This window comes from Bombina bombina, chromosome 6, assembly GCF_027579735.1.
Source record: "Bombina bombina isolate aBomBom1 chromosome 6, aBomBom1.pri, whole genome shotgun sequence".
NCBI classification, from domain to species: Eukaryota; Metazoa; Chordata; class Amphibia; order Anura; family Bombinatoridae; genus Bombina; species Bombina bombina.
In genome coordinates, this window is record NC_069504.1 from 460,332,307 (window position 1) to 460,352,971 (window position 20,665).

The following is a 20,665-nucleotide window of genomic DNA, read 5'->3' on the forward strand; positions in this document are numbered from 1 at the left end:
TTTCAGCACTACACATATATCTCCACTTGTAAACATCCTTTTAATAAAACCTTCTATGATATTATCTGACATATAGGGAATTGTTTACTATTTATGCTGAAAACTCATGTTTAATTGAGGCTGATGATGAAATACCAAACCAACTAAACTAAAGGAATGAGGTTTATATAAACATCATGTATAACCCCTTGTCTGCCAGAGTGGATTCAATCTTAGTACCACTCTAGCAGCCTAGTGACTTTCATGTCAGATACAGATTTTGACTTTGTAGTTCTTACTGAAATACTATTTGGGAGTGGGGAAAATATAGGATCAAAGCAGATCCAGACAAGAGAGTCAGGTGTTTATTTGGTGGGCATGGGGTATTAGAAAAAAATACCCTCCAGTGGCTTAGTAGGGGTTAGACAGGAGAGTAGAATAAGGAATCTGAATATCTGCTGGGGTCCATATATCAGACACCAGCATGTCTCCTGTCCACTAATGCCTTAAGAGGGGGCTAACAAATGCATTTAAAATGTAATAGCCAATAGTCATAATGAGGAGCAAGAAACACTTTCCAGGAGCCAGATATGGCTGATTTGCCTTAAAAAAACAATGTTTAAGTTTTATTAATGAGTTTTTCAAATGCAAAACAACATGCAACACATTCCTCTCTGCATTTTTAACAAGCATGTGGTTATGAACTATTTAAAGAGCTAACAGAACTGACATTTCATAAAATATGGACATGATTGTCAAATTATTTAAAACTTAAGGTAGGTAATATCTGTTACCTTATTCCACCTTGTCACTTGTGCACAGTGCAGCTAATCTTTGAACAAGACAGTACAGTAACAGAATGACATGCAGTCCTGCCTGGCAGTCATAGAGTTAATGCAAGTTACTTTTGCTCCCCCTCTGCTGAACAATCTACACATGATTGATCATTAAAACAGTTCAGCAAGAACCAAGATCTTTTTGCTACCAGCCTAGCCTACCTGTTGAAAGCTTCTGCTGCTCCGTGTTACTGCTGGCTGCTTGTTCATCACGCTCCTCCCCCTTTCTCTCAGGTCTCTTCCTTATGCAGTGTGATTATGAGGAATGTGACCGGGGCTGAACTCAGGACTGTGTAGCAGCATGGTTGAAGTAATGAGAGAGCCAGCGTGTGTGTGTGTGTGGGGAGGGGCGTATGGAAGGTACATTGCCCATAAATAAAAAGTGCACAGCAGTTTAATGAAAAAGAAAAAAAATGCAATGATGCTGCTGTAGCATAGTCACTTGCTGCTCCAAGTTTGCGCCCACCTGCTGAAGCGCCCTAAGGCATTTGCCTAACTTGCCTGTATGCAAGCGCCGGCCCTGTGTGTATATATTCGTGTGTGTGTGTGTGTGTATATATATATATATATGTATATATATATATATATATGTATGTATATATATATGTGTGTGTGTATATGTATGTGTATATATATATATGTGAGAAGATTGGTATCAAGGCGCACTGTTCATGTAAAAGATATGTATGTATAGATATATATATATATATATATATATATATATATATATATATATATATATATATATATATATATATACATATTTAACAGAGGATGTGTAGTATGAATAACTATCACATAATGCTGCACAGATATTAAGTATAGGTAAACCCAAATATCAGGTGACGTTAAATACAATAAAATAAAACCTAAAAATGTAAAAATGCACACCCAGATCCTGATTGGATCAAATGTAAATTCCTTTAAAGGTCACAAATTGGTCCCAGAATACTTTTTCCCCCTTGTTTCCACACTTAAAAGCAGAAAAATAATTGGTCAGTATTTAAAATTAATTGCCCAAAATGTGAAATATACGCAAAAGGTGAGTTCCTAATTGTATGGCGTAGGATCTTATTCCTATGATATCCACACACAAAAGATAAGTGCCTACTTACTAAAAACAACCTCAATCCTATGAGGTAAGTATATGCGTCCCTTTAAGGCAATCCGTCCCACAGCAATTCTGGAAGCCGCTTCAATGCCGCCTCAATATGGTAGAAGTTTTTGTCCTCCTTCCCAGGTCTGTTCTATGCACTCCTCTCAGCAGCACAATGTGTTATTTTAGAATCCTTTCTGTCTTTTGCTTCAAAGGATCGAGCCAGTCAGTACACAGAAATCTCCAAACACACTCTCCACTGCTGCAGAAAATAGAAGTTAATTGGAAAGTTGTTTAACTGCATGCTCTTTCTAAATCATGGAAGAAAAAAAAATGGGTTTCATGTCCCTTTTAAAGGTAGTGTTCATGCAATTTTTTGGCGTCAATCAAGTTCATAACCTCATTTGTTTTAAATATAAAATACAAAAAGGGGCATTTTGAAAACAAAAAGTGACTCCCCTAAAAAATAAAGCCCACAAGTAATTTATAGGAAAAATATGTATTTGCATATAAGCATGGGTTAGTCAGTCACAGTGATTTAGCTACTATACAACTTAAGTATGGAAATCTGGTCCGTTTGTGATACTTGAAGTGTGAGAAAAACTAGTCTGTGCAGTTGATTTATGACTTTTTGATTAATAAAAACAAATTTCTTTACAGAACAGGCAGTAAATTAGGAATTTCTCCACTAATGTTGGCTGCAATGAATGGACATGTTCCTGCTGTTAAACTGCTGCTTGATATGGGTTCTGACATCAATGCTCAAATTGAAACTAATAGAAATACAGCTCTTACCTTAGCTTGTTTTCAAGGTAGAGCGGAAGTTGTGAGCCTTTTACTGGATAGAAAAGCAAATGTTGAGCACAGAGCAAAGGTAAGTTGTTTTATTAATTTATTTTTGTTGTTATTGCTTTTCTTTTATTTTACTGCATTTAACTGGAGATCTATTATACAGAGGCATTAAACATAATAATAAAAAAAAACAAAGTTTTTTTCATGTGTGGCTGTTCAGCTCAACCCAGGTAAGTACAACAGCCACTGAAAGTGACCACAAACATCTTGTAATTACAATATATTTGTTGTGTTGTTATAGAATAGCATTGGCCAAGGCTTAGCGTTTTTAACACATTAACATTCTTTTAACTGCAATTATTTGTCAATAGCCAAACTCCACCCACCATTTGCCTTATTTGGAGTGCTTAATCTGGGCTTTTTTCTACAGACAACAAGGCTACCCCATGCTATATTTCTTTCTAATGACACAGTGAGTCCACGGATCATCTATAATTACTATTGGGAATATCACTACTGGCCAGCAGGAGGAGGCAAAGAGCACCACAGCAAAGCTGTTAAATATCACCTCCCTTCCCTTCAACCCCAGTCATTCTCTTTGCCTACTTTTTTATTATTTTTCAGCAGTGCAAGTTTTTTCTTCTTTTTCCTGGGGTGTAGCCGTAGTCCATGTCGGTCTCTTCAGTAGAGCAGTGGTGGTTTTTAAGCAATTGGGAACTTGTGGGGTATAATCCTCACTGTGCCTCCCAAGTAGTTTATGCTGCCCTAACATTGAAAGCCTAAGTAAGATTACTCAGTCTTTGTCTTTTTTCCGCACAGATCCATTGAGGGAGCATGCTTCTCATACCTAGTGAGCTGCCCTGGCAGATTTCATTGAGGTAAGTGCTATTTTCTATTTTCTGAACAGAGTAAGGAAATAGATGGCACTTTAATACTTCATTTGGATGGGACACCAAATTCATTGCTCTTATTGAGTTGAGTGGCTAATGTAAGGCAGTGTTTGCAGGCACTGGGGACAAGGAGACATAGGCTCAGTTAATATGTTCCGGTCTAGAGGTGGTGTATTTTTACTTGCTCCCGGCGGTTTTACTTCAGTGAATAATCATGCCGGCCGGGAGGTTAGTTTTGTTACACCTACGATGGGCGGAGCTAGCTGAGGCGGCAAGGTTTCTGTTGCATGCCCTTTCTCTTCACTTCCTGTGTTGCGGCTTGCAGTTTGTGTGCTACGGTCGCCGGACATTGGATGCAGCATTCTGGATTGAGTCCGGAATTCATCTAACACTATTATCTCCGGTATTCAGCAGAGCAAATAGGCGCCTAAGCTGAGGGTGTAGTGTTTGAGAACAACTTTTTCATGTTTTTGCATTAAAAATAAAGCAGTTTCATTTTATATTTAAAGGGACAGTTTTTTGTGTGAATTTCAGATTAAAATATAACTTTTTATTTCTAATTTGTACAATTCCGGGTAAAGATGGACCAGGAGTCCCTGCAAAATGTTACTTGCACTTTGTTTTGATGCTAACGTGGAACCACCAATCCCTTTCTTTTCCTCGTGTATTGAGAGAACATTGAATTACAGGGATAGACTTTTTGATTCTGAGCCAACATTGTCTAAGGTGGATGCTGTTCCGGGGTCTCCTGACAATGTTCAAGATATACGGCAGCTTTCTCCTCAAGTGTCCCAAATGTTATCGTCCAAACATGTAGTGCCCTGCGCTTCCTCTCAAACTCCGCCTGGAGTTACGTTGCAAGACATCGCTACCCTCATGTCTTCTGCGGTATCTGCTGTCTGCTTTTCCCATGCTGCAGGGAAAGCGCAAGAGGAAATCTATGGATTCAGTGAGTAAGGTTTCTGACACAGTAGTTATTCCGAAGGATCCTTCCCAAAAATCTGAGGAGGATACTTCGGTAGCCTCCGAGTGGGAAGACTCAGACAGTGTAATTCCTTCTTCTGATGCTGAAGTGGTATCATTCATATTTAAGCTGGAACACCTCTGTTTGTTACTTAAGGAGGTTTTAGCTACCTTGGACGACTGCTACACTACTGTCGAAGTCAGTCCTAAGAAGTCTAGCAAGCTAAACAAGTATTTTGATGTACCTTTCATGGTGGAGGTTTTCCCTGTACCAGATCGGGCTACAGAGATTGCTAGGGAATGGGAAAGACCGGGTATCCCTTTTTCTCCATCCACAATTTTTAAGAAGATGTTTCCAATAGCTGACTCTATCAATTAGTCTTGGCAGACGGTTCCAAAGGTGGAAGGGGCAATTTCCACTTCGGCTAAGAGAACCACTATTACCATAGAGGATAGTTGTTCATTTTAGAAACCTATGGGTAAGAAGTTTGAGGGGTTGCTCAAAAAGATGCATGTTCACCAGGGTTTACAATGGCAACCTGCGGTGTGTATTGCTACAGTCACTAGTTCGGCGGCATACTGGTTTGATGCGTTGTCTGATTCTATTCAGACAGACACTCCCCTTGAAGAGATCGAGGACAGGATCAAGGCCCTTAAGTTGGCCATTTATTTTATTACGGAAGCTTCCCTACAGGTTATCAAGCTGGAAGCAAAGATTTCTGGTTTTGCCATTCTGGCATGCAGAGCCTTATGGTTGAAATCCTGGTCTGCAGATATTTCATTGAAGCTTTTGGCTATTCCTTACAAGGGTAAGACCTTGTTTGGGCCGGGCTTGGCTGAAATTATGTCTGACATTACGTGGGTAAAGTGTTATTTCCTCCCTCAGGATAAAAGGAATAAACAGAAGGGACATCAGAGTAATTTTTGTTCCTTTCGAAACTTTGAAGGTAATCCTTCCTCTGCCATGCAAGATCAATCCAAACCTTCCTGGAGGACCAACCTGTCCTGGAACAAGGGGAAGCAATCTAAGAAGCCTGTTAATGATTGAGTCGGCATGAAGGGTCTGCCCCCGATCCAGGACCCAGATCTTGTGGGGGGCAGACTCTCCTCCGTTCAGGCATGGGTTCGGGATGTTCCAGATCCCTGGGCGGTGGACATCGTGTCCCAAGGATACAATCTGGAGTTCAAGACTTTTCCTCCCAGGGGCAGGTTTCTGCTCTCAAGATTATCTGTAGACCAGATAAAAAGAGAGGTGTTCTTACACTGTGTTCGAGACCTTTCCGCTCTGGGAATGATAGTTCCTGTTCCAATGCAGGAACAGGGTCTGGGATTTTACTCCAATTTGTTCGTGGTTCCCAAAAAAGAGGGAACTTTCAGACCAATTTTAGATCTCAAGAGTCTAAACAAATTCCTCAGAGTACCGTCCTTCAAGATGGAACTATTTGTTTCATTCTTCCCTTGGTTCAAGAGGGTCAATTCATGCCAACAGTAGATTTAAAGGATGCGTACTTGCATGTTCCTATCCACAAGGATCATCACAAGTTTCTGAGGTTTGCTCTTCTGGATAAACACTTCCAGTTTGTGGCTCTTCCAATCTGCCTTGCCACAGCTCCTTGAATTTTTTCAAAGGTTCTGGGATCCCTGTTAGCGGTACTCCGTTTACGGGGCATTGCTTTGGTGCCTTAGCTGGTCTACATTCTGGTTCAGGCGCCATCCTTTCAACAAGCAAACTCTCACACGGAGATGTTCTCCTTTCTGCGTTCTCACGGATGGAAGGTGAATTTGGTAAAGAGTTGCCTAATTCCAGCTACAAAGGTAGTTTTCCTGGGAACCATAATAGATTAACTATCAATGAAAATATTTCTGACAGAGGTTAGAAAATCAAAGATCTTCGACTCTTGTCTGATCCTTCAGTCCTCTCATCGGCTTTCAGTGGCTCAATGCATGGAGGTGATCGGTTTGATGGTAGCCACCATGGACATCATTCAGTTTGCCCATTTCCACCTCAGGCCTCTGCAGTTATGCATGCTCATGCAATGCAATGGAATGGGGATTATGCAGACCTGTCTCAGCGAATTCTTCTGGATCAGGCAACAAGAGATTCTCTTCCTTGGTAGCTGTCTTGAGATAATTCTTCCCAGGAAACCTGCTTTCGCAGACCCTCCTGGGTAATTGTGACAACGGACGCCAGCCTGCTGGTTTGGGGAGCTGTCTGGGGCTCTCTAAAGGCTCAGGGGGCATGGACTCGGGAGGAATCTGTTCTCCCCATAAACATCCTAGAGCTGAGGGCAATTTTCTTTTTTTTTTTTTTTTTTTTTTTTTTTTATTATTTTTGAGGATTAGCTTATATTACAAGTATAATGCAGTACAAATAAGTTTACATAGATATCAACTTGTATATCGCAGTAAATTGTATACATATAAGACTATAGGTTCATATAGATGTACAAACGGAAAAGTAAATAAGGCAAACAATAATATTTCTCGACAGTTTTACAGATATTCACCTACTCAAGGAGCAACTAGATATAGATTGTACTCAGTAACTCTATTATCCTCATTTTTATTTATTGTTAGAGATGGATATATTACAAACAAGATACTGTGACTCATAAAATCCAAGGGCTAAAAGGTTAAATAAGGGCACTACCGATCCACCAAGGATTGGGAAACTATTTTGGAGGGTATTAAGAGTGGTAAGAATTGTGGTATAGGCAAGAAAAACCACGTAATTAGTCCTCTTAAACTAAGAGGCTCATTATGAGTGGAGGGGGGGGGTAGGTGGTTAAATGAGTGTGGTAGATAGCAAGTACTAAGTAAACAGGCTTTAATCATGAACATATGGGTGAACAAGGGGAGAACAAGAGCAAACTGGTTACATATTAGACTAATTAAATATCTGGTGTAGTGGAGCCTATTTCTGTGCCTACAAGACTATCATGGTGTATGTAGCACAATCAAAACGTAATATACAATTATATAGTGAGTAATAGCAGCCAAGCAGGACCAGCCCACATCAGCCACAGGTAGAGGAAACTATATGTCACCACAGATTAATGGCCACCACACCCTATCAAGAACGGTGCAGGCTATGTCATACATCAAGATCTCAGGACTACTAATATTATTTATGCGTATAATGGAATATTAGTACAAAGAATTAGGTCAAGCATCACATGCGTTAAGTTGGATACCTAATAAAAAAAACACAAGCTGTATGGGTTAAGTGTCAATTATGGAGCATCATCATTATGGGATATAGACCAAGACAAGAATATACTATAAAACAACTAACTATACTGCTGGACATAGTAAGTATTAGGAAGCTGCCTCGGCCGCTGGCAACACTTTTGTTATAGATAAATAAGTCACAGCAGTCAAGATAGTAAAAAAAAATGGGAATGGCTTCCTTGGTTTGCCCCAAAATAAAAGTAAGTGGTCCAATAAAATGTCAGATAATGTAAAAACAATGTTTACAGACCAATAACAAAATGTTTTACTTTAACTAAGTTGAGCTATATACTAATAGGAATTGTGGTAAGACATGAGTAATCCTAATCATTAATATCAGTGAGTGTTATGCATTACTGTCTTAGTAACATCTACTAATAAAATAAAGCTGAAAGAATATTTAACAGTAAAGCCGTGACTATTTGAATAGGGGACAATGGCACCTATACATCATAAAACTACAAAAAAGCAGGTGACTATATAACTACAAACAGTTGATACATAGAGACATACTGTAAGCGTTCACTAATACAAAAACGTCTCATAGGTCATAAGCTCAGCTGTTCAGCAAAGCTAGATCAATTCCTAAACTTTATAAAGACGTGACTAAACAGCAGTTATATCCAAGAGTGCCCTAATATTTGGTTCCATAATACGTCCACTGTGAATGTCTGACTGTATTTCAAGGTTTGTATTGTCCCAGACTTCAGCTCTATGAACCATAATAAATTTTATATGATTTAACTTGTTCACCTGCTTAACTTCAAAACAAACAGCGTAGGTATCCAGTAAAAGCCTTTGTTCACTATGTTCAATACGAGACCCCATGTGAGGGAGATAAGAAAAACAAAAAGGTTCTCTTCAAATAAACTTTACCACCAACCGCCAGACATAGTTGGGGGCACCTCCTTTTTCTATCTGATGCCTGTTTTCCAGAACGATACCTTGAGTATAGGGTAAAAAGTTTCAGCAAATATCAGAAGAGTCTTGTACCAGGTTGCATGGATCGAATAGGGCAGTATCCGCTGGAAGGAAATTTGCACCACCTCTGTCTTCATTCCTAGATCAGCGGAATATTTTCTCCCCTCTGATAACAGCTTGGGGGTCCGCGAAGCCTGCTCCCAGTCATTAGACTGCTGATCGCCAATTTGTTCCTCGCATAGATCAGACTGCAAACAAGTCACCTATCTCCTTTGTTAAGAGCTGGATCTCAGTCTGTGATGCGTTATTGTATTGCACTAGCTCGCAGGAAAGCGTATCATCCGACTTTCCCCCATGTCGTTCCGGAGCTTCTGGAGTAGGTAAGTCTATAACAGATTGCAGAGACTCTGTAAAGCGGAGCTGATATTGCTGCAGGAGGGCCCTAATATCATCCAAAAGGTAGTAAGCGAATGCCATGATGATCTTAGGAATGCTTTTGCAAGTTGTCCTCCCCACGTAGTTAGAAGATGGCTGCTCCTAGAAGGCCTCGCTTAGAACCACCGACAAAATAGACAAGATACCTTAACTCCCGGTTTCCCCTCGGTCACCACACTTCTTAGTTAGGATCAGCAAGCTATTAAACACCTTATGAGTATTAAGTAAACTGAGCATAAAGGCCAAATAAGCATATTTTAATAGTAAACAGCCAGAGCAGTGGCAATTTGCGACCCTTCAGGCTCAGAGCTGGCTCCGCCCATGAGGGCAATTTTCAATGCTTTTCTGGTCTGGCCTCAATTAGCATCAGCCCGGGTTTATCAGGTTCCAGTCGGACAACATAACCTCAGTGGCTTACATCAACCATCAGAAAGGAACTTGGAGTTCCTTGGCCATGACAGAGGTAGCCAAGATTATTCGGTGGGCAGAGACCCACAACTGCTGTCTATCTGCGATCCACATTCCAGGAGTGGACAATTGGGAAGCTGATTTTCTGTGCAGACAGACATTTCACCCGGGAAAGTGGGAGCTCCATCCGGAGGTGTTTTCCAGCTTGATTCTCAAATGGGGGCAGCCGGACCTGGATCTCATGGCATCTCGTCAGAATGCCAAGCTCCTGAGGTACGGGTCGAGGGATCCTCAGTCTGTACGGATAGATGCTCTGGTGGTCCCTTGAAATTTCTGTCTAGCATACCTATTTCCTCCGTTCGTTCTCCTTCCTTGGGTCATTGCTCAAATTAAACAGAAGAGGGCGTCGGTGATCCTCAATGCAACGGCGTGTCCTCTCAGGATCTGGTATGCAGACCTAGTGGAGATGTCCTCTCTCCCATCTTGGAGTCTCCCTCTGAGGAAGGACCTTCTACTTCAAGCGCCCTTCCTTCATTCAAATCTCGTTTGTCTGAAGCTCACTGCTTGGAGATTGAATGCTTAAGTTTATCTAAGACCATGATTCAGACTCATAAGCCTGTTACCAGGAAGATTTACTACAAGATATGGCGTAAATATCTGTATTGGTATGAATCCAGAGGCTACTCTTGGAGTAGAGTTCGGATTCCTAGAATTATGTCCTTTCTCCAAGAGGGTTTGGAAAAGGGTTTATCAGCAAGTACCTTGAAGGGTCAAATATCTGCCTTGTCTATTTTGTAACATAAACGTTGGGCGGATGTACCAGATGTGTAATTGTTCTGTCAGGTTTTGGTCAGAATCAGGCCTGTGTTCAAACCTGTTACGCCTCCCTGGAGACTTAACCTTGTTCTTAAAGTTCTTCAGCAGGCTCAGTTTGAGCCTATGCATTCCTTAGATATTAAGTTGTTACCTTGGAAGGTTTTGTTTCTTGTTGTTGTTTCTTCTACTCGTAGAGTCTCAGAGCTCTCGGAGTTGCAGTTTGAATCTCTTTACCTTATTTTTAATTCGGATAAGGTGGTTTCGGATTGGAACATTAATCAGGAGATAGTTGTTCCTCCTTTGTGTCCTAACCCATCTTCTCATAAGAAACGTCTGCTGCACAACCTAGACGTGGTGCGTGCGTTGAAATTCTATCTACAGACGACTAAGGATTTTTGCCAGTCTTCTGCTCTGTAGTTTTCTCTGGGAAACTTAAGGGGCAGAAAGCTATGGCTACTTCTTTCTTTGTGACTGAAGAGTAGTTCGCTTGGCCTATGAAACTGCTGGACAGCAGCCTCCTGAGAGGGTCACAGCTCATTCTTCGATGGCTGTATCCTCTTCCTGGGCATTCAAAAATGAAACTTTTGTGGAAAAGATTTGCAAGGCTGCAACTTAGTCCTCTCTACACACTTTTTCAAAATTCTATTAATTCGATACTTTTGCCTCGGCTGAGGCTTCTTTTGGGAGAAAGAAAGGTTCTTCAAGCAGTGGTGCCTTCTGTTTAGGTTCCCTGTCTTATCCCTCCCTTATCTGTGTCCTCTAGCTTGGGTATTGATTCCCAATAGTAATTTGATCCGTGGACTCACTGTGTCATTAGAAAGAAATCGAAATTTATGCTTACCTGATTTATTTATTGCTTGACAGACACGATGAGTCTCACCTTAAAAACATCTCTAAAATTAGACACTTCCTTACACAAGACACAACTAAGATTTTAATCCACTCTCTCATTCTTTCCCGCCTTGATTACTGCAACTCTGTCCTCTCTGGTCTCCCCACCTGCCGCCTAGCTCCTTTACAATCCATAATGAATGCCTCTGCCAGACTCATCTTCCTTACACGTCGCTCTTCATCTGCTGCGCCTCTCTGCCAATCCCTTCACTGGCTTCCTCTTGCCTCTAGGATCAAACACAAAACCCTCACTCTGACATACAAAGCCCTCAACTGCACTGCTCCCCCCTACATCTCAGACCTTGTCTCCAGATACTCTCCCTCCCGTCCCCTTCGCTCTGCTCATGACCTCCTACTCTCCTCCTCTCGTCACCTCATCACACTCCCGTTTACAGGACTTCTTCAGACTGGCTCCCATCTTGTGGAACTCTCTGCCTCGCTCCATAAGACTCTCTTCTAGTTTTAAAAGCTTCAAGTGCTCCCTAAAGACTCTACTGTTCAGGGACGCATACAACCTACGCTAACCTTTCCTAATACCAGTTCCTCTCCTCCACTGCAATCCCCTGAACCCTCTTAGCATGTAAGCCTAATAGTCCAGCTGTTTGTGGATCACCTTCTTAAGAGCTGACTACAACAGTGCAACTCTTGGCAGGGCCCTCTACCATATAATTGTTTTGTTGTACTCCCCCTTTGTTTATAGCGCTGCGGAATCTGTTGGCGCTCTACAAATAACCGATAATAAATAAATAAATAAGTCCACGGCCCGCCCTGTTTAGACAGGTTTTTTTCGTATTATAAACCTCAGGCACCTCTGCACCTTGTTACTTCCTTTCTCTCCTTTTACTTTGGTCGAATGACTGGGGTTGAAGGGAAGTTAGGTGATATTTAATAGCTTTTCTGTGGTGCTCTTTGCCTCCTCCTGCTGGGCAGGAGTGATAATCCCAATAGTGTAAAGTGTCAAGAAATAAATAAATATATCAGGTAAGCATAAATTTCGTTTTTTAGAATAGAGTGCATTGTTTTGCAGTTATCTGATCAATCCAATTAGAGACCGATCTATTGCAGAGATAGCCTTCAGAAGTTAGCAGGGTACAGTTAAAGTTCTGGGAATGAGGAATTGCTCATTTTCAATTGAAAAGGGGGCAAAATAAAGAATGAAATAATATTGCTAAGTTGTTTCATTGTGCATGATTTAACATTGTACATACAAATCTCAAGGTGTTTACTGTGCCTTGAAGCAGCAGTGCCTTGAACGTGCTTTGCTTTCTGTAGACAGGGTGTGTGGTATAGCTTTGATGCTGCCATTGGGTCAATATATTGGGCAGACTGTTGTGGCAAGGGATAAATAAAAGTTTTCTAGTTAAATAGAACCTGCACTTGTAATATCCTAATAAGTACTATGAAATAAATCTGTCTAATATTTAACAGCAAAACATTTATGTAACAAAAGGACTATGCACACAAACTCTGAAGAAAATGATAGAATTTCAAGAATGTCATCAAATTAAATATAGTACACCAAAATACAAATAATGTTGATATAATACAATGTACACTGCACAATACTATCCCATACATCTCACATAAAATAAGATCTATTAGTTTTCTTCTACAAGATACGACGAGTCCACGGATTTCATCCTTACTTGTGGGATATTATCCTCCTGCTAACAGGAAGTGGCAAAGAGCACCACAGCAGAGCTGTATGTATAGCTCCTCCCTTCCCCTCCACCCCCAGTCATGCTCTTTGCCTGTGTTATACTAGAAAGAGGTAAAGTGAGGTGTTTTAGTTTCTCTTGTAAGGTGTATCCAGTCCACGGATCATCCATTACTTGTGGGATATTCTCATTCCCAACAGGAAGTTGCAAGAGGACACCCACAGCAGAGCTGTTATATAGCTGCCATATTCAGTCATTCTCTTGCAATTCTCAACAAGCATGGAGGTGGTAAGAGAGAAGTGGTGAAATATAGTTAGTTTTTTCTTATATCCCAGGGATATCTTCTGGACTTCAAAGCTTTCCCTCCAAAAGGGAGATTTCACCTTTCACAATTATCTGCAAACCAGATAAAGAGAGAGGCATTCTTACACTGTGTACAAGACCTCCTAATTATGGGAGTGATCCATCCAGTTCCAAAGGAGGAACAGGGACAGGGATTTTACTCAAATCTGTTTGTGGTTCCCAAAAAAGAGGGAACCTTCAGACCAATTTTGTATCTAAAGATCTTAAACAAATTCCTCAGAGTTCCATCATTCAAGATGGAGACTATTCGTACCATCCTACCTATGATCCAGGAGGGTCAATATATGACTACAGTGGATTTAAAGGTTGCTTATCTTCACATTCCGATACACAAAGATCATCATCGGTTTCTCAGGTTTGCCTTTCTAGACAGGCATTACCAGTTTGTAGCTCTTCCCTTTGGGTTAGCTACAGCCCCAAGAATTTTCTGCTACAGCCCCAAGAAAGGTTCTGGGGTCGCTTCTGGCGGTTCTAAGGCCGCGGGGCATAGCAGTGGCCCCTTATTTAGACGACATCCTGATTCAGGCGTCAAACTTCCAAATTGCCAAGTCTCATACGGACATAGTGTTGGTATTTCTGAGGTCGCATGGGTTGAAAGTGAACGAGGAAAAGAGTTCTCTATCACCCCTCACAAGAGTTTCCTTCCTAGGGACTCTGATAGATTCTGTAGAAATGAAAATTTACCTGACGCAGTCCAGGTTATCAAAACTTCTAAATTCCTGCCGTGTTCTTCATTCCATTCCGCGCCCTTCGGTGGCTCAGTGCATGGAAGTAATCGGCTTAATGGTAGCGGCAATGGACATAGTGCCGTTTGCACGCCTACATCTCAGACCGCTGCAGCTCTGCATGCTCAGCCAGTGGAATGGGGGATTACACAGATTTGTCCCCTCTACTAAATCTGGATCAAGAGACCAGGGATTCTCTTCTCTGGTGGCTATCTCGGGTCCATCTGTCCAAAGGTATGACCTTTCGCAGGCCAGATTGGACAATTGTAACGACAGATGCCAGCCTTCTAGGTTGGGGTGCAGTCTGGAACTCCCTGAAGGCTCAGGGATCGTGGACTCAGGAGGAGACACTCCTTCCAATAAATATTCTTGAAATAAGAGCGATATTCAATGCTCTTCAGGCTTGGCCTCAGCAACTCTGAGGTTCATCAGATTTCAGTCGGACAACATCACGACTGTGGCTTACATCAACCATCAAGGGGGAACAAGGAGTTCCCTAGCAATGTTAGAAGTCTCAAAGATAATTCGCTGGGCAGAGACTCACTCTTTACACCTGGGATATGGATAGCTGATAGGTGGCGAGAACTGGGAGGCGGATTTTCTAAGTCGTCAGACTTTTCATCCGGGAGAGTGGGAATTCCATCCGGAGGTGTTTGCACAATTGATTCATCATTGGGGCAAACCAGAACTGGATCTCATGGCGTCTCGCCAGAACGCCAAGCTTCCTTGTTACGGATCCAGGTCCAGGGATCCCAAGGTGACGCTGATAGATGCTCTAGCAGCGCCTTGGTCTTTCAGCCTGGCTTATGTGTTTCCACCGTTTCCTCTGCTCCCTCGTCTGATTGCCAAGATCAAGCAGGAGAGAGCATCGGTGATATTGATAGCGCCTGCGTGGCCACGCAGGACTTGGTATGCAGATCTGGTGGACATGTTATCCTTTCCACCATGGACTCTGCCTCTGAGACAGGACCTTCTACTTCAGGGTCCTTTCAACCATCCAAATCTAATTTCTCTGAGACTGACTGCCTGGAGATTGAACGCTTGTTTTTATCAAAGCGTGGCTTCTGCAAGTCAGTCATTGATACCTTAATACAGGCACGAAAGCCTGTCATCAGGAAAATCTACCATAAGATATGGAGTAAATATCTTTATTGGTGTGAATCCAAGGGTTACTCATGGAGTAAGGTCAGGATTCCCAGGATATTATCCTTTCTTCAAGAAGGCTTGGAAAAAGGATTATCAGCTAGTTCTTTAAAGGGACAGATTTCTGCCCTGTCTATTCTTTTGCACAAGCGTCTGGCGGATGTTCCAGACGTTCAGGCATTTTGTCAGGCTTTAGTTAGAATCAAGCCTGTGTTTAAACCTGTTGCTCCGCCATGGAGCTTAAGTTTGGTTCTTAAGGTTCTTCAAGGAGTTACGTTTGAACCTCATCATTCCATAGATATCAAACTTTTAGTTTGGAGAGTTCTTTTTTTGGTAGCTATTTCCTTGGCTCGTAGAGTCTCTGAGTTATCTGCTTTACAATGTGATTCTCCTTATTTGATCTTCCATACGGATAAGGTAGTCCTGCGTACCAAACCTGGGTTTTTACCTAAGGTGGTATCTAACAAGAATATCAATCATGAGATTGTTGTTCCATCCTTGTGTCCTAATCCTTCTTCAAAGAAGGAACGTCTTTTACACAATCTTGACGTGGTTCGTGCTTTAAAGTTTTACTTACAAGCTACTAAAGATTTTCGTCAAACATCTGCTTTGTTTGTTGTCTACTCTGGACAGAGGAGAGGTCAAAAGGCTTCGGCAACCTCTCTTTCTTTTTGGCTAAGAAGCATAATCTGCTTAGCCTATGAGACTGCTGGGCCTTTAAAAATGAGGCTTCTTTTGAACAGATTTGCAAGGCGGCGACTTGGTCTTCGCTTCATACTTTTTCAAAATTCTACAAATTTGATACTTTTGCTTCTTCGGAGGCTATTTTTGGGAGAAAGGTTTTACAGGCAGTGGTACCTTCCGTTTAAGTACCTGCCTTGTCCCTCCCTTCATCCGTGTATCTTTAGCTTTGGTATTGGTATCCCACAAGTAATGGATGATCCGTGGACTGGATACACCTTACAAGAGAAAACATAATTTATGCTTACCTGATAAATTTATTTCTCTTGTGGTGTATCCAGTCCACGGCCCGCCCTGTAATTTTAAGGCAGGTAATTTTTAAATTTAAACTAGTCACCACTGCACCCTATGGTTTCTCCTTTCTCAGCTTGTTTTCGGTCGATTGACTGGATATGGCAGTTAGGGGAGGAGCTATATAACAGCTCTGCTGTGGGTGTCCTCTTGCAACTTCCTGTTGGGAATGAGAATATCCCACAAGTAATGGATGATCCGTGGACTGGATACACCACAAGAGAAATAAATTTATCAGGTAAGCATAAATTATATTTTCTTTAATCAAGAAGTTTTTTTATTTTAAATGGTACCGGTGAGTACTATTTTCCTCAGGGGGATATGGAAGACGATTTCTGCCCTGAGGTTGATGATCTTAGCAGCTGTAACTAAGATCCATGTTAGTTCCCACAAGACTTCTGAAGGTAACACAAGAGACATCAGGGTGGAGAACGGTTTCATGCTACAAGCAGCATTGAGGTATGTGCAGCGCTTTATTTCTGATTAGACTTGATATATCAGAACTGGCTGGCATTTATTTCCCTGTAAGGGAATGGGGTAAGTAGTAGACCTGTTATACAGAGGGGTGTTACTGGAGACCTATGTTTATTTTGCTGTTGACACATTATTATGGGCATTATATGACACTCTGGGAGAGGCAAAAACTGTTGATAATTTTTTTTATTACATCAAATAACCGGTATGGCTTGCTGGGATGTGTTTGTGGTTTTTATGTTCCACTTAGTTTTATTGCTAAACCGCTTCTCCATGCGGTTGTTTTAGGCCTACTCCGGCATCGGCTATGAGGGGCGGGGCTTGTTTTCGCGCGCTCAGATGCGCATTTCCTTCTGGCTGAGAAGCAGCAAGCGGTAACTCCGGTTGCTCCTGGACAGTGATTTTCTGGTCTGGAGTGTTGGCTAGTCATTTCGAAGTACCCTGGGGGCAGGTAGGCTGTGGCGAGGTGCAGGGGGTATTTTTGTGAAAATTGACATTCTTATGATTTAAGTTAACTTTAGAGGTTCATTTCTCCCCTTACTCCTGGGGTGCAATAATTTTTGGAGCCATTAATAAGTTTCAGTTAATTTTTTAAGCAAATTTAACGTTCTTGAAGCAGTTTTGGAAAAATTGTGAGCTTTTTATCTCTTAAATGCGCAGTACACGTTTTTCAAAAGTTTATTTAAAGCAATAAATAAAGTGTTTAAACGACTTCTGTGGTTATTACTAGTCTGTTCAACATGTCTGACATTGAGGAATCTCATTGTTCTATGTGTTTAGAAGCTATTGTGGAACCCCCTCTTACATTGTGTACCTCTTGTACTGAAAGGGTCTTACATTGTAAAGACCATATTTTAGGTCAAGAAAGTGTGCCTAAGGATGATTCTCAGTCTGAAGAGATCAGGATATGCTATCCAATTGTCCCCAAGTGTCACAACCTTTAACGCCCACACAAGCGACACCAAGTACCTCTAGTGCGTCTAATTCCTTAACTCTGCAGGAGATGGCTGCAGTTATGTCAACTACCCTTACAGAAGTATTATCTAAATTACCAGTGTTACAGGGTAAACGCAGTAGGTCAGGTATTAATGTGTATACTGAATCCTCTGATGCTTTATTGGCTATTTCCCATGTACCCTCACAGTGTTCTGAGTTGGGGGTAAGGGAATTGCTGTCTGAGGGAGAGCTTTCAGACTCAGGGAATGTGTTTCCTCAGACAGATTCAGACGTTATGTCCTTTAAATTTAAGCTTGAACACCTTCGGCTGTTACTTCGGGAGGTTTTAGCGACTCTGAATGATTGTGACCCTATTGTGATACCACCAGAGAAATTGTGTTAGATGGACAAATATCTAGAGGTGCCTACTTACACTGATGTTTTTCTGCTTCCTAAAAGAATTTTGCAAATTATAAAAAAAGAATGGGATAGACCAGGTATACCGTTTTCTCCCACTCCTAATTTTAAGAAAATGTTTCCCGTGTCAGACACCATTCGGGACTCATGGCAAACGGTCCCTAAGGTAGAGGGAGCTATATCTACCTCGGCTAAGCGTACAACTATACCCATTGAGGACAGTTGTGCTTTCAAAGACCCTATGGATGAAATATTAGAGGGTCTTCTAAATAAATTATTTATTAATCAGGGTTTTCTTTTACAACCTACGGCTTGCATTGTTCCAGTAACTACTGCAGCAGCTTTTTGGTTTGAGGCTCTGGAAGAGTCTCTGAAGGTTGAGACTCCGCTAGATGACATTTTGGATAGAATTAAGGCTCTCAAGCTAGCTAATTCTTTTATTACTGATGCCGATTTTCAAATTGCTAAATTAGCGGCGAAAAATGCAGGATTTGCTATTCTAGTGCGTATCTTGGTCTGCTGATGTGTCATCAAAAACTAAGCTTTAAGCTATTCCTTTAAAGGTAAGACCCTTTTCGGGCCTGAATTGAAGGAAATCATTTCTGACATTACAGTAGGTAAAGGCCATGCCCTACCTCAGGATAAGTCTGTTAAGATGAGGGGTAAACAAAATAAGTTTTGTTCCTTTGGAATTTTAAAGGTGGACCCTCTGCTTCCTCTTCCTCCACAAAGCAGGAAGGGAATTTTACACAATCTAAGTCAGTCTGGAGACCCAACCAGAACTGGAATAAAGGTAAACAATACAAGAAACCCGCGGCTGCTACAAAGACAACATGAAGGGGCGGCCCCTGATCCGGGACCGGTTCTAGTAGGGGCAGACATTCTTTCTTTGCCCAGGCTTGGACAAGAGATGTTCAGGACCCCTGGGCGCTGGAAATAGTGTCCCATGGGTATCAACTGGAATTCAAGGATTTTCTCCCAAGAGGGAGATTTCATCTTTCAAGATTATCTGTAGACCAGATAAAGAGAGGCGTTCTTACGCTGTGTAAAAGACCTTTCTACCATGGGAGTAATTTGTCCCATTCCAAAATTGGGACAGGGGTTTTACTCAAATCTTTTCGTGGTTGCCAAAAAAGAGGGAACTTTCAGACCCATTTTAGATCTCAAGTGTCTAATCAAGTTTCTCAGAGTCCCATCGTTCAAGATGGAGACTATACGAACAATCTTACCAATGCTCCAGGAGTCAATATATGACTAACGTGGACTTGAAGGATGCTTATCTTCATATTCCTATCCACAAGGATCATCATCAGTTTCTAAGGTTTACCTTCCTGGACAAACATAAGTTTGTGGCTCTTCCTTTCGGCTTGGCCACAGCACCCAGAATCTTCACAAAATTTCTAGGGTCTCTTCTGGCGGTTCTCTAACCGCGAGGCACAGCAGTGGTGCCTTATCTGGACGATATTCTGATCCAGGCGTCAACTTATCAATTGACAAAATCTCACACGGACACAGTGTTGTCTTTCCTGAGAACTCACGGTTGGAAGGTGAACATAGAGAAGAGTTCACTAGTTCCACAGACAAGGGTCCCCTTCCTGGGAACTCTGATAGACTCAGTAGACATGAAAGTATTTCTGACGGAGGTCAGAAAATCAAAGATTCTAAATATTTGCCGAGCACTTCAGTCCATTCCTCGGCCATCAGTGGCTCAGTGTATGGAGGTAATTGGATTAATGGTAGCGGCAATGGACATCATTCCGTTTGCTCGCTTTCATCTCAGACCACTGCAAGTGTGCATGCTCGGACAGTGGAATGGGGATTATGCGGATTTATCTCCTCAGATAAATCTAGATCAAGAGACCAGAGACTCTCTTCTTTGGTGGTTGTCGCCGGATCATCTGTCCCAGGGGACTTGTTTCCGCAGACCCTCGTGGGTGATAGTGACAACGGACGCCAGCCTTCTGGGCTGGGTTGCAGTTTGGAATTCCCTGAAGGCTCAGGGTGTTTGGACTCAGGTGGAGTCTCTACTTCCAATCAATATTCTGGAACTGAGAGCAATTTTCAATGCGCTTCAGGCGTGTCTTCAGTTGGACTTCCTATGAGTCAGGACCTTCTCATTCACGGTCCTTTCCAACATCCAAATCTAATTTCTCTGCAGCTGACTGCGTGGAGATTGAACACTTGATTTTATCTAAGCGAGGATTCTCTGATTCAGTCATCAATACTTTAATACAGGCTAGAAAGCCTGTCACTAAAAAGATCTATCATAAGATATGGCGTAAATATCTTTATTGGTGTGAATCCAAGGGTTACTTGTGGAGTAAAGTTAGGATTCCCAGGATTTTGTCTTTTCTCCAAGGAGGATTGGAGAAAGGGTTATCAGCAAGTGTCTTAAAAGGACAAATTTCTGCTTTATCAATTTTGCTTCACAAGCGTTTGGCAGATGTGCCAGATGTTCAGTCTTTTTGTCAGGCTCTATCTAGAATTAAGCCTGTATTTAGAACTATTACTCCTCCCTGGAGTTTGAATTTAGTTCTTCGAGTTCTTCAAGGGGTTCCGTTTGAACCTATGCATTCCATAGATATTAAACTGTTACCTTGGAAAGTTCTGTTTTTGGTTGCTATTTCTTCTGCTCGAAAAGTTGTTTCTGAGCTTTCAG

The 20,665-nt window shown here is 41.7% G+C and overlaps 1 protein-coding gene across 1 annotated transcript in view; it reads left to right on the forward strand.

The window, feature by feature from the left end:
* Window positions 1-20,665, forward strand: part of ANKHD1 (ankyrin repeat and KH domain containing 1) — a gene marked incomplete in the record, with an annotated part of 1,187,903 nt that overhangs the window by 642,328 nt on the left and 524,910 nt on the right. Inside the window, 1 exon segment of the mRNA XM_053717232.1 lies at window positions 2,572-2,785. Within this exon segment, the coding sequence (XP_053573207.1) occupies window positions 2,572-2,785 (214 nt within the window).